Raw genomic sequence first — 14,141 nt, forward strand, 5'->3', positions numbered from 1 at the left:
TTTGGAATTATTTTTTTTTTTTTTTTTTTTTTTTTCAGAGAACAGCAGAGGGTCCTTGGATTATAAATTTAGTCCTTTGGCCCCGCAATGAAAAGAAAAGTTTAGATTGTTTTTATACTTATGAGTTTAATGGGATTTTTTAAAAGCTGTTACAATAGTCGTACTCAATGTATTCCCTATTCATCAAGAGTTGTGTTTTTTCTTGAATAAAAAAGGAATAAAGATAAACTCTAAAATCACAAGATGATCATAATTAAATTACACGATTTAATTGATTGTAGTATTTTAGACAAATTAAGCACAAATGTTAAGTTATTAATACTAATTAAGTACTGTATTTACGAGTTAATTGATTTTGGTGATTATATGGCAATACAGTACTAATTAATTTTTAATTAAATTTAGAAAAAGAACAAAGATATATAAACTAAAATAATAAGATGATCATAATTAAATTACAAGATTTGATTGATTATACAATATTAATAATTTATAATAAATACAGATTTAATCATAAGTTACAGTATTATTATGTACTGTATTATGATTTATTCGATTAAACATTATTTATGATGTAAATAACTTACACCGCATGAACTAATGAAAATGATGTACACAGGAAGTTTTCAGAATTTGTCATTGTTTAAAACTAGTTTGTTCATTCTTTAGCCTAAGTAATGTTGTGCATTTGTTTTAATTCCTATTAAGTATCTCATGATTCTTGGTTTATGCTATTAACTTGCAGCTTAAATAGTGAGAATGAATGCGGAAGTCGATAGACTAAGCAGTTTGCCAGATGATCTCGTTAACAAAATTCTCTCTTTTAGCGATACCAAAGATGCTATCAGAACTAGTGTTTTGTCATCTAGATGGAAGAATACTTGGAAGTCAATCCCGCATCTTGATTTCTCACTTGACCATCTTAATCATTTACCCAAATTCTATGAGTCTGTTAATCATGTTATGTCTTCCCGCAATAGTGAAATAGAATTGGAGTCCATTAAACTTTGTTTTAGGGACGAAGCTAGTCAAGAGTTTGTCAAAAAGATTATGAACTATGCGTTTTCGCACAATGTTTCAAAGATGACTATTAGTTATCGGTACAGGGATATTGAATTCCCTATTTCTCTTTTTATTTCTCAGTCTCTCAAAGATCTCACTTTGATTGGATTAAGTTATCATTACACTAAGATCACGTCAACTTGGGACCTACCAGCTTTAACAACGTTGTGTCTCGATGGTGTCAAGTTCAAATTCGGTGATAATTATAATGAGTTATGTGGTCTTTTTTCTAAGTGCCCAAACTTAAAAAATCTCACCTTAACTAAGTGTGAGATATGTCATGGATGCGGTCCTTTCATTACCATCTCCCATCCTCAACTTTCTACTCTCAATGTAATAAATGGATATCAGTCTTATGCTATTAATGTGGTTGCACCTCACCTTAAGTTTCTCACCGTTGTAAATTGTCAAGGGGGTTTGATTTCTGCACCTGAATTATCCTCATTGACGTATGAAATGCAAGGTCATTTTACGTTTTCCACAGATGGGTTGTTTTCTTTGGAGAAAGTAGACTTTTATATTTGTTATCCAGATAAAGAAGATGCTCCTAAAATCATAGACATGCTTCAACAGTTCCGCAACGTCAAATATCTTACACTTGGATTGGAAATTGTAGAGGTATTAATTAGTTCTTTAATGTTTATACATTTATTTTTTATTAGCACTCTATTTATTTTAAACACACTTCATATTCATATATAGGACTCAACGTCACTCGTTATGATTTATTTAACTATTTATGTGTATACATAATGTTCATTGTGTATAATATTTTTCAGGTTCTTGCATCATCCGTGCAACTAGTCTCTCATCTACCATCTTCATTTGCTAACTTAACGAGTTTCAAGATTTATCCAGCAAACTTAGACCACTTCCCACGTCTGTTACACAAGAGTCAACTTTCCCGAATGAAGGAGGAAGAACAAAAGAATTTAAAAATGCCTACAGAAGTCAAAAACTATCTGCTAGATGGTTCTCCAAATGCCATTGTCACGATATTCTCACATCAGGTAGCTTCACCATTGGAACACGTCGTGTTGCTATATTTATCATACTAGTATTTAACATTAGATTTCAACTTAAATTTTCGTATGCTCTATGGCTATTGATTTGGTATAATACTCCGTATTATACTCCGTATTACACTCCGTATTATAATACATGTTAAGTGATTAAGTTACTTGGCTTTTAGTATAAGTTTAAATTTTGATAATGATATTCATATGGTATTAGTAGCGTCTTCCAAATTTGAGTAATAATTCTAGCCCAATTTATAATAATGAAAATCTTTTAGCAGACATACTTTTAGCACATAATGATAAGTTGAAAATTTAATAGTGATGGTTTGGAATAAAAGTATAATTGATACACGAGATCTGATATTTCAAAAGGCTTAGAACCCGCTTCCTATATATAATTATAATTATAAATATAAATATAATAATTAAATAAAAGATGATGATAAACAAAAGACTTTTATAATGTTCTATGATATCATGTAGGAGATGAAAGCATTGGAGAATGCCACAAAAGCACAACAAATTATGCTCGAGTTGCAGATGCTGCTAGCAAAACAGAAATATAAATGTGATAATAATAGTGCTCCTATAGATCAGAGTAAATCACCAATGGAGCGGAATGAGGCAAATATGGACGATCAACTGGCGACACATTTCGAGAACTGTTGGCAAGATCTGTTTTGGCAGATTGATGAAGGGGGCCAAAAGATTAATGAAATATTTTCAACGTTGCGTCAGATTGAATACTTACTGAAAGGGGAGCTTCCAGCATCAAAGAGGGATAGGATTCAAGCACGTTTTTCTAGCTTGCGTGCAGAGGCCTTCAATGTTATAATATTAATAACGAAAAGCAAGGCTGCATTAGTGCCTGCCTTCGTGAACTTGCTATAGTATCAAGACCATAGTAATAGCAAAATTAAGAATTTCTAAATTCCATATGATGTTGGAATGTTTGTCATCCAAACAATGCCCGGTTTGTCTACTATAGCATATAAGGAGAAAATCTTTTTTTTTTTATATATGATGTTCATCTACCAGGATTCTTTACAAAAACATAACTGAAATACATGCTTATAATCGTTATTGTTGGAATGTTTGTCATACTTGATATTTGTAATATACTTTTTTTAGTTTCTGGTGCTCTGAAATGAACTTGGTAACAAAATTTGATTACATTAAACATTCAATATACGGTGCTGGAGTATGTGTTTAGAGACATTTTACTTGCTATGTTTGTAGGTTAATCAGAATACAAGTCTTGTTGCTAGTATATATATGTATCTTATAATTTTAACATTATTATGTAGTTACCTGTGTATATTTTAAATGCTTTCTCTGCTCATTTGCAACACAAAAATATCCACACAAATAATATAAACCAATAGGAAAGAAGAGAAACAGAAGTAGAGAAAAACAATTAAGTTGTGATTCATTAACTACGTATATTCAATGAGCTTGTTTGTGTTAAAGCGGGAAACTTTCACCATTAACCTGCACAAATTTACAGAGTCGGCACATAACTAACAAAACAAAGCAGGAAAAACATCCCAACGACCAAAGGAGAATGAAACTAGGAAACTAAACAACAACAACAACAACAACAACAACAACAACAAAACCCAATACCACATAAGCGGTGTATGGGAGAGGTGAGATGTAGACAATCTTTCCCCTATCCGAGAATAAAGACAAGTCATTTCTCCGCCCAGAGTGAAACACCAAAAGTCATCCCTCTCTCCGTTAGTGGAACTCCGGCCAATAAGTAGGAAAAAAGTTTTAACGAATAAAATAAAATTGAGACGCCATGAAAATGGTAAAATCAAATTTCCATGGATTTTAAATCACATCTGAAATTTACTTTAGGCTCTAAGAGTTAGTCAAGTCGCCAATAAATCAACGTTTGTTTTCGACTCAATAACAATACAAACCAATACAAAGACAACCGCAACAAAAGGACTCACCAGGAACTAAAGCACCACAACAATAGAATAAACGAGCATAAAAAACATACGAAGGGCCCGAAGAATCATGCCTCGCAACTTCAACACTAACAGTCTTGTATTCGGAACCCGACTTCATAAGTTTGTCGTGTATTTTGGAGAAACGAACGGCTTTGCTCGCGCGATATGAATATATAAAAGTCCATATCCAAATCACCTTCTGCAATACAAATGGAATCATCATCCCCGTCCTTGTCCACCACAACCAGCTTGCCCTTCCTTTTTTTCTTCTTCTTGACCTTGGAAGATTCATCTAAAGTCCGACGTCTTCAAGCCATTGCCATTACCTTCCCCGTTTGACCCCTTGGACTTGAACTTTGACAACGAGTGCCCCTTAAGGTTTTTCTAGGAGTGAAAAAAAGGTTATCATGGTGGGGAACCTTTAACCCCATGCACCCTTTGGATGCCAACTGTACGCGGGTCAGCACAGCCCCGGGCAAGTGTGGTCGGAACCAACCCCTGTCTCAGCGCCTAATACAACTGGTGGCCGAACCGAGATTAGAACCTTCGCCATCTAAGAGTGAATTGCCAATTGACTAGGTCAACTGAGCATTTGCGAGGCACCCTGGCCACCCAGGCTATGCCCGGATGGTTCCCTTAAGGTTTTTCTATACACAACACAACACAACACGGACAATCTTTAGCACCATTTCAACCCGAAACGTTGCAAGTCCCCACCTTATCCACATCATTGCCACCACCTAAATTACCTAAAGGGCCTAAACTACCTGCTGAGATGATAACTTGTTCCAAACCATCAGACAAGGACGAAGTCATATCCCCACAAACTGAAACCTTATTACCTAAATATAATAAGGTAACCAGCAGACACAAAGTTCTCCACCTCACTATCCTTTTCGACCTAAACCAAAACAGAATCACTCGATAAGCCACTCTCTTAAGGTAGGTGAAGAAGAATTGGAATAGAAATAGACTGGGATGGACTATTTTGCCCTCACATGCTACGCACAACGTTCACTAGACGGATCCACACAAAAAAAAAGTTAAAATCATTCAAAAGCTTATCAATACAAAAACAAAAAATTTAAGGACTACGCATGAAAATTTAGATAAACCACATGGATTATCCACGTAATTTTATTTAATAGAAATCAACAAGTTTTACCTAACTTGCTTCATTAATTAATTAATTAATTATTAATTTTAACTGTTCCGTATTAAAAGAAGGAAACAATATCATATCACTAAAAACTTGGAGATTCGGTTGAGTAATTAAACGATATACATATCGAGTTTCCATTCACAATAAATCGTAATTATATAAACAGATTCGTAGTTTATACATTCACTATAATATTCGTAGGTTATATATTTACTACTAGCTTTAATAGTCCGTGCGTTGCACGGTGGCTTAAAAAGTTAGTATAGTAATACGTTAATATTCGTACATATTGTAAGTGTTATACATTAAATACTCAATTTAATGTCTTTTGTTATAGTTGTAACATATGGTATAGAAGCTACCTACAAAATGTAATAAAAGTTATAAAGATATTGTAAATATTGCATGACACTAAACAAATAAATAGATTTCTACCCGTTACCCAACCAACCCATTTTACATGTACAATAATCTTTAATGGGTTTCTCAAAAATTGTACCCTTTATAGTTTACATTTTGAATACTACATACTGAATAACAAAAGTATAAACCGGGGAATGTTGAGATAAAGATAGACCTTGAATGGTGCATTATCAGTTCTGAAACTGTTTCCAGGTATAGACTTCAGCCAAACAGGTAAACCCCTTCGATAAAAATTAAATGGTTAGCATGAATCACAGTTATATCTCGATCAAAACTTCCAAAATCTTACAAAGGGTAAAGCCCAATTATAGTTGAATAAAATTACCCAAAATTCTACTATGCACAAACAAATGGTCCAAATCTAAGATGCATATACTGAACCAACTTACAAACCTTACTAAATCATATCTTCCTTCAAAGTTATACTGTAATAAGTCCACCAAAAAATATAACCTTATCAAATCAGTATAATCCATACAAGTATCATAAAATTAAACAACATGTTATAAGGATAAAAAAAGAAAATAAAACAAAATTGTACATTGTCAGGTGTAGGTTCATGGCCATTCCAAAACACATAAGTATCAATAACATCTAAACCTCCATCTTTAGCTTTTTTTTTTAGATCTTCCCACATTTGCATCAATATTCCAGTTGGGTTATTCTTTTTAACCAAAAAGACTAACTACAAGTTATAAAAAATAATAAATATTTTCTTTTAATAATGAAATTTTTGTTTGAGGAACAGAGAGATTACTTCAGTTGTACTTTCAGGATAATGTATAGAACCATAAAATAGTATATTTCTTTGGCCATTAATGCATACAAAAACTATTAATCCTCTCATGGTAAAAAATGTTCATAATTTTCTTAATAAAATGGGTTTGAACTCATAATGCATGTTCTAAAAACATTAAATTAAAGAAATGAGATGGTACCAGATAATTGATTCTCTTCGAGGATGATGACGTGAGCATCAAGAACTCCAATGAAAACGAATAAACACAACATTAGAGGATTTACCTGAAATGTCCCGTTCTTATTGATTAAAAACGTTCCATATTAATTGATTTTGTTGCGAGGTTTTGACCTCTATATGAGACGTTTTTCAAAGACTGCATTCATTTTAAAACAAACCATAACCTTTATTTCATCAATAAAGGTTTAAAAAGCTTTACGTAGATTATCAAATAATGATAATCTAAAATATCCTGTTTACACACGACCATTACATAATGGTTTACAATACAAATATGTTACAACAAAATAAGTTTCTTGAATGCAGTTTTTACACAATATCATACAAGCATGGACTCCAAATCTCGTCCTTATTTAAGTATGCGACAGCGGAAGCTCTTAATAATCACCTGAGAATAAACATGCTTAAAACGTCAACAAAAATGTTGGTGAGTTATAGGTTTAACCTATATATATCAAATCATAATAATAGACCACAAGATTTCATATTTCAATACACATCCCATACATAGAGATAAAAATCATTCATATGGTGAACACCTGGTAACCGACATTAACAAGATGCATATATAAGAATATCCCCATCATTCCGGGACACCCTTCGGATATGATATAAATTTCGAAGTACTAAAGCATCCGGTACTTTGGATGGGGTTTGTTAGGCCCAATAGATCTATCTTTAGGATTCGCGTCAATTAGGGTGTCTGTTCCCTAATTCTTAGATTACCAGACTTAATAAAAAGGGGCATATTCGATTTCGATAATTCAACCATAGAATGTAGTTTCACGTACTTGTGTCTATTTTGTAAATCATTTATAAAACCTGCATGTATTCTCATCCCAAAAATATTAGATTTTAAAAGTGGGACTATAACTCACTTTCACAGATTTTTACTTCGTCGGGAAGTAAGACTTGGCCACTGGTTGATTCACGAACCTATAACAATATATACATATATATCAAAGTATGTTCAAAATATATTTACAACACTTTTAATATATTTTGATGTTTTAAGTTTATTAAGTCAGCTGTCCTCGTTAGTAACCTACAACTAGTTGTCCACAGTTAGATGTACAGAAATAAATCGATAAATATTATCTTGAATCAATCCACGACCCAGTGTATACATATCTCAGTATTGATCACAACTCAAACTATATATATTTTGGAATCAACCTCAACCCTGTATAGCTAACTCCAACATTCACATATAGAGTGTCTATGGTTGTTCCGAAATATATATAGATGTGTCGACATGATAGGTCGAAACATTGTATACGTGTCTATGGTATCTCAAGATTACATAATATACAATACAAGTTGATTAAGTTATGGTTGGAATAGATTTGTTACCAATTTTCACGTAGCTAAAATGAGAAAAATTATCCAATCTTGTTTTACCCATAACTTCTTCATTTTAAATCCGTTTTGAGTGAATAAAATTGCTATGGTTTCATATTGAACTCTATTTTATGAATCTAAACAGAAAAAGTATTGGTTTATAGTCAGAAAAATAAGTTACAAGTCGTTTTTGTAAAGGTAGTCATTTCAGTCGAAAGAACGACGTCTAGATGACCATTTTAGAAAACATACTTCCACTTTGAGTTTAACCATAATTTTTGGATATAGTTTCATATTCATAATAAAAATCATTTTCTCAGAATAACAACTTTTAAATCAAATTTTATCATAGTTTTTAATTAACTAACCCAAAACAGCCCGCGGTGTTACTACGACGGCGTAAATCCGGTTTTACGGTGTTTTTCGTGTTTCCAGGTTTTAAATCATTAAGTTAGCATATCATATAGATATAGAACATGTGTTTAGTTGATTTTAAAAGTCAAGTTAGAAGGATTAACTTTTGTTTGCGAACAAGTTTAGAATTAACTAAACTATGTTCTAGTGATTACGAGTTTAAACCTTCGAATAAGATAGTTTTATATATATGAATCGAATGATGTTATGAACATCATTACTACCTCAAGTTTAGTAGGTAAACCTACTGGAAGTGACAATAAATGATCTAGCTTCAAAGGATCTTGGATGGCTTGAAAGTTCTTGAAGTAGGATCATGACACAAAAACAAGTTCAAGTAAGATTTTTACTCGAATTAAGATAGTTTATAGTTATAGAAATTGAATCAAAGTTTGAATATGAATATTACCTTGAATAAGAAAGATAACCTACTGTATATAACAAAAGTTTCTTGATCTTAGATGATTACTTGGAATGGATTAGAAAGCTTGGAAGTAAATTAGTAAACTTGAAGGGATTTTTGAAGTGTTCTTGAAGTGTTCTTCCTATGATGATTATAGCTTGATTCTTGAAGTGATTTTTGATGAAGATGATGATTAACTACTGGAAAAATACGTTCATAATAGTGTGGGTGTGTTGAGAGAGAATTAGAAAGAGAATTGGAAGTGAAATGGAGTGAATGATGAGTGGTAATTGGTGAGTGATGAGTGGGGTTAAAAGGAGTTCTAGTTAGTTGACTAGCTCATGGTAGAAGTTAAAATTGATTAGTCATACATGACATAATCAAGAGTGGAATCCCATGCTAGTTCCTATTGGTATATACCCATAGTAAGTACGTTTTGAAGCTGTGTATAATACGGGTAAAAATACGACTAGAATTCTTGATGAAAGAAAAGAATGGGAAAGTAACTGTAACCATTTTTGTTAAGTATGAGTATTTTGATATATGTTTTGAAGTCTTCCAAAAGTATTTTAATACATCTAAATACACTACATGTATATACATTTTAACTGAGTCGTTAAGTCATCGTTAGTCGTTACATGTAAGTGTTGTTTTGAAACCTTTAAGTTAACGATCTCAATTAATGTTGTTAACCCATTGTTTATTATATCTAATGAGATGTTAAATTATTATATTATCATGATATTATGATATATTAATATATCTTAATATGATATATATACATTTAACTGTCGTTACAACGATAATCGTTACATATATGTCTCGTTTCGAAATCCTTAAGTTAGTAGTCTTGTTTATATGTATATAACTCATTGTTAATATACTTATGGAGATACTTACTTATCATAATCTCATGTTAACCATATGTATATCCATATATATATATCGTCATGTCGTTTTTACAAGTTTTAACATTCGTGAATCGCCGGCCAACTTGGGTGGTCAATTGTCTATATGAAACATATTTCAATTAATCAAGTCTTAACAAGTTTGATTGCTTAACATGTTGGAAACATTTAATCATGTAAATATAAATCTCAATTAATATATATAAACATGGAAAAGTTCGGGTCACTACAGTACCTACCCGTTAAATAAATTTCGTCCCGAAATTTTAAGCTGTTGAAGGTGTTGACGAATCTTCTGGAAATAGATGCGGGTATTTCTTCTTCATCTGATCTTCACGCTCCCAGGTGAACTCAGGTCCTCTACGAGCATTCCATCGAACCTTAACAATTGGTATCTTGTTTTGCTTAAGTCTTTTAACCTCACGATCCATTATTTCGACGGGTTCTTCGATGAATTGAAGTTTTTCGTTGATTTGGATTTCATCTAACGGAATAGTGAGATCTTCTTTAGCAAAACATTTCTTCAAATTCGAGATGTGGAAAGTGTTATGTACAGCCGCGAGTTGTTGAGGTAACTCAAGTCTGTAAGCTACTGGTCCGACACGATCAATAATCTTGAATGGTCCAATATACCTTGGATTTAATTTCCCTCGTTTACCAAATCGAACAACGCCTTTCCAAGGTGCAACTTTAAGCATGACCATCTCTCCAATTTCAAATTCTATATCTTTTCTTTTAATGTCAGCGTAGCTCTTTTGTCGACTTTGGGCGGTTTTCAACCGTTGTTGAATTTGGATGATCTTCTCGGTAGTTTCTTGTATAATCTCCGGACCCGTAATCTGTCTATCCCCCACTTCACTCCAACAAATCGGAGACCTACACTTTCTACCATAAAGTGCTTCAAACGGCGCCATCTTAATGCTTGAATGGTAGCTGTTGTTGTAGGAAAATTCTGCTAATGGTAGATGTCGATCCCAACTGTTTTCGAAATCAATAACACATGCTCGTAGCATGTCTTCAAGCTTTTGTATCGTCCTTTCACTCTGCCCATCAGTTTGTGGATGATAGGCAGTACTCATATCTAGACGAGTTCCTAATGCTTGCTGTAATGTCTGCCAGAATCTTGAAATAAATCTGCCATCCCTATCAGAGATAATAGAGATTGGTATTCCATGTCTGGAGATGACTTCCTTCAAATACAGTCGTGCTAACTTCTCCATCTTGTCATCTTCTCTTATTGGCAGGAAGTGTGCTGATTTGGTGAGACGATCAACTATTACCCAAATAGTATCAAAACCACTTGCAGTCCTTGGCAATTTAGTGATGAAATCCATGGTAATGTTTTCCCATTTCCATTCCGGGATTTCGGGTTGTTGAAGTAGACCTGATGGTTTCTGATGCTCAGCTTTGACCTTAGAACACGTCAAACATTCTCCTACGTATTTAGCAACATCGGCTTTCATACCCGGCCACCAAAAATGTTTCTTGAGATCCTTGTACATCTTCCCCGTTCCAGGATGTATTGAGTATCTGGTTTTATGAGCTTCTCTAAGTACCATTTCTCTCATATCTCCAAATTTTGGTACCCAAATCCTTTCAGCCCTATACCGGGTTCCGCCTTCCTGAATGTTAAGATGCTTCTCCGATCCTTTGGGTATTTCATCCTTTAAATTTCCCTCTTTTAAAACTCCTTGTTGCGCCTCCTTTATTTGAGTAGTAAGGTTATTATGAATCATTATATTCATAGATTTTACTCGAATGGGTTCTCTGTCCTTCCTGCTCAAGGCATCGGCTACCACATTTGCCTTCCCCGGGTGGTAACGAATCTCAAAGTCGTAATCATTCAATAATTCAATCCACCTACGCTGCCTCATATTTAGTTGTTTCTGATTAAATATGTGTTGAAGACTTTTGTGGTCGGTATATATAATACTTTTGACCCCATATAAGTAGTGCCTCCAAGTCTTTAATGCAAAAACAACCGCGCCTAATTCCAAATCATGCGTCGTATAATTTTGTTCGTGAATCTTCAATTGTCTAGACGCATAAGCAATCACCTTCGTTCGTTGCATTAATACACAACCGAGACCTTGCTTTGATGCGTCACAATAAATCACAAAATCATCATTCCCTTCAGGCAATGACAATATAGGTGCCGTAGTTAGCTTTTTCTTCAATAACTGAAACGCTTTCTCTTGTTCATCATTCCATTCAAATTTCTTCCCTTTATGCGTTAATGCAGTCAAGGGTTTTGCTATTCTGGAAAAGTCTTGGATGAACCTTCTGTAGTAACCAGCTAGTCCTAAAAACTGGCGTATGTGTTTCGGAGTTTTCGGGGTTTCCCACATTTCAACAGTTTCTATCTTTGCCGGATCCACCTTAATACCTTCTTTGTTCACTATGTGACCGAGGAATTGAACTTCTTCCAACCAAAATGCACACTTTGAAAACTTAGCGTACAATTCTTCCTTCCTCAATACTTCTAACACCTTTCTCAAATGTTCACCGTGTTCTTGGTCATTCTTTGAGTAAATAAGTATGTCATCAATGAAAACAATGACAAACTTGTCAAGGTATGGTCCACACACTCGGTTCATAAGGTCCATGAACACAGCTGGTGCATTAGTTAAACCAAATGGCATGACCATAAACTCGTAATGACCGTAACGTGTTCTGAAAGCAGTCTTTGGAATATCATCTTCTTTCACCCGCATTTGATGATACCCGGAACGTAAGTCAATCTTTGAATAAACAGACGAGCCTTGTAGTTGATCAAATAAGTCGTCGATTCTCGGTAGTGGGTAGCGGTTCTTGATGGTAAGTTTGTTCAACTCTCGGTAGTCGATACACAACCTGAATGTACCATCTTTCTTCTTGACAAACAAAACAGGAGCTCCCCACGGTGATGTGCTTGGTCGAATGAAACCACGCTCTAAAAGTTCTTGTAATTGGCTTTGCAGTTCTTTCATCTCGCTGGGTGCGAGTCTGTAAGGAGCACGAGCTATTGGTGCAGCTCCTGGTACAAGATCTATTTGAAATTCAACGGATCGATGTGGGGGTAATCCCGGTAATTCTTTCGGAAATACATCGGGAAATTCTTTTGCAATGGGAACATCATTGATGCTCTTTTCTTCAGTTTGTACTTTCTCGACGTGTGCTAGAACAGCATAGCAACCTTTTCTTATTAGTTTTTGTGCCTTCAAATTACTAATAAGATGTAGCTTCGTGTTGCCCTTTTCTCCGTACACCATTAAGGGTTTTCCTTTTTCTCTTATAATGCGAATTGCATTTTTGTAACAAACGATCTCTGCTTTCACTTCTTTCAACCAGTCCATACCGATTATCACATCAAAACTCCCTAACTCTACTGGTATCAAATCAATCTTAAATGTTTCGCTAACCAGTTTAATTTCTCGATTCCGACATATATTATCTGCTGAAATTAATTTACCATTTGCTAATTCTAGTAAAAATTTACTATCCAAAGGCGTCAATGGACAACTTAATTTAGCACAAAAATCTCTACTCATATAGCTTCTATCCGCACCCGAATCAAATAAAACGTAAGCAGATTTATTGTCAATAAGAAACGTACCCGTAACAAGCTCCGGGTCTTCCTGTGCCTCTGCCGCATTAATATTGAAAACTCTTCCGCGGCCTTGTCCATTCGTGTTCTCCTGGTTCGGGCAATTTCTAATAATGTGGCCCGGTTTTCCACATTTATAACAAACTACATTGGCATAACTTGCTCCGACACTACTTGCTCCGCCATTACTCGTTCCGACACCATTTGTTCCTTTCGTTCTATTAACCCCTGGTCCGTAGACCTCACACTTCGCCGCGCTATGACCATTTCTTTTACACTTGTTGCAAAATTTGGTGCAGAACCCCGAGTGATACTTTTCACACCTTTGGCATAGCTGCTTCTGATTGTTGTTGTTGTTGCGGTTATTATTGTTGTTGGGATGATTGTTGTAGTTGCTGTTGTTGTTGTTGTTGTTGTTGTTGTTGTTGTTGTTGGGCCGTTTGTTGTAGTTGCGATTGATGTTGCGATTGTTGGGATAATTGTTGCGATTATTGTTGTAATTGTTGTTGTTGTTGTATTGGTGATTCTTATCACCGTTTTCCTCCCACTTTCTTTTGACTTGCTTCACATTGGCCTCTTCAGCAGTCTGTTCTTTAATTCTTTCTTCAATCTGGTTCACTAGTTTGTGAGACATTCTACATGCCTGTTGTATGGAGGCGGGCTCGTGTGAACTTATATCTTCTTGGATTCTTTCCGGTAATCCTTTCACAAACGCGTCGATCTTCTCTTCCTCATCTTCGAATGCTCCCGGACACAATAGGCACAATTCTGTGAATCGTCTTTCATACGTGGTAATATCAAATACTTGGGTTCGTAACCCTCTAAGTTCTGTCTTGAGCTTATTGACCTCGGTTCTGGGACGGTACTTCTCGTTCATCAAGTG

General features: G+C 34.6%; 2 protein-coding genes across 2 annotated transcripts; both read left to right on the forward strand.

The window, feature by feature from the left end:
• The first annotated feature begins 759 nt into the window (after positions 1-759).
• Positions 760-1,866, forward strand: LOC139860331 (F-box/LRR-repeat protein At3g26922-like). The gene is made up of 2 exons (XM_071849099.1): positions 760-1,700; positions 1,842-1,866. The coding sequence occupies exons 1-2, from the start codon at positions 760-762 to the stop codon at positions 1,864-1,866; spliced, it is 966 nt and encodes a 321-aa protein (XP_071705200.1).
• Positions 1,867-1,951: 85 nt separating this feature from the next.
• LOC139858723 (uncharacterized) lies at positions 1,952-3,075 on the forward strand. The gene is made up of 2 exons (XM_071847562.1): positions 1,952-2,072; positions 2,565-3,075. Exons 1-2 carry the CDS (start codon positions 1,971-1,973, stop codon positions 2,970-2,972), a joined length of 510 nt encoding a protein of 169 aa, XP_071703663.1. The 5' UTR covers positions 1,952-1,970; the 3' UTR covers positions 2,973-3,075.
• Positions 3,076-14,141: the final 11,066 nt, after the last annotated feature.

The sequence above is a fragment of the Rutidosis leptorrhynchoides genome, chromosome 7 (genome assembly GCF_046630445.1).
Source record: "Rutidosis leptorrhynchoides isolate AG116_Rl617_1_P2 chromosome 7, CSIRO_AGI_Rlap_v1, whole genome shotgun sequence".
Taxonomy (NCBI): Eukaryota; Viridiplantae; Streptophyta; class Magnoliopsida; order Asterales; family Asteraceae; genus Rutidosis; species Rutidosis leptorrhynchoides.

What these genes read in the sequence shown, in the direction of transcription:
- LOC139860331 (XM_071849099.1), top strand. Translation starts at nt 760, where the DNA reads ATGAATGCGGAAGTCGATAGACTAAGCAGTTTGCCAGATGATCTCGTT. An exon ending in GTATTAATTAGTTCTTTAAT is followed by an intron (nt 1,701 to 1,841) that starts GTTTATACATTT and finishes AATATTTTTCAG; the next exon opens with GTTCTTGCATCATCCGTGCA.
- LOC139858723 (XM_071847562.1), top strand. Translation starts at nt 1,971, where the DNA reads ATGAAGGAGGAAGAACAAAAGAATTTAAAAATGCCTACAGAAGTCAAA. An exon ending in TCACGATATTCTCACATCAG is followed by an intron (nt 2,073 to 2,564) that starts GTAGCTTCACCA and finishes GATATCATGTAG; the next exon opens with GAGATGAAAGCATTGGAGAA.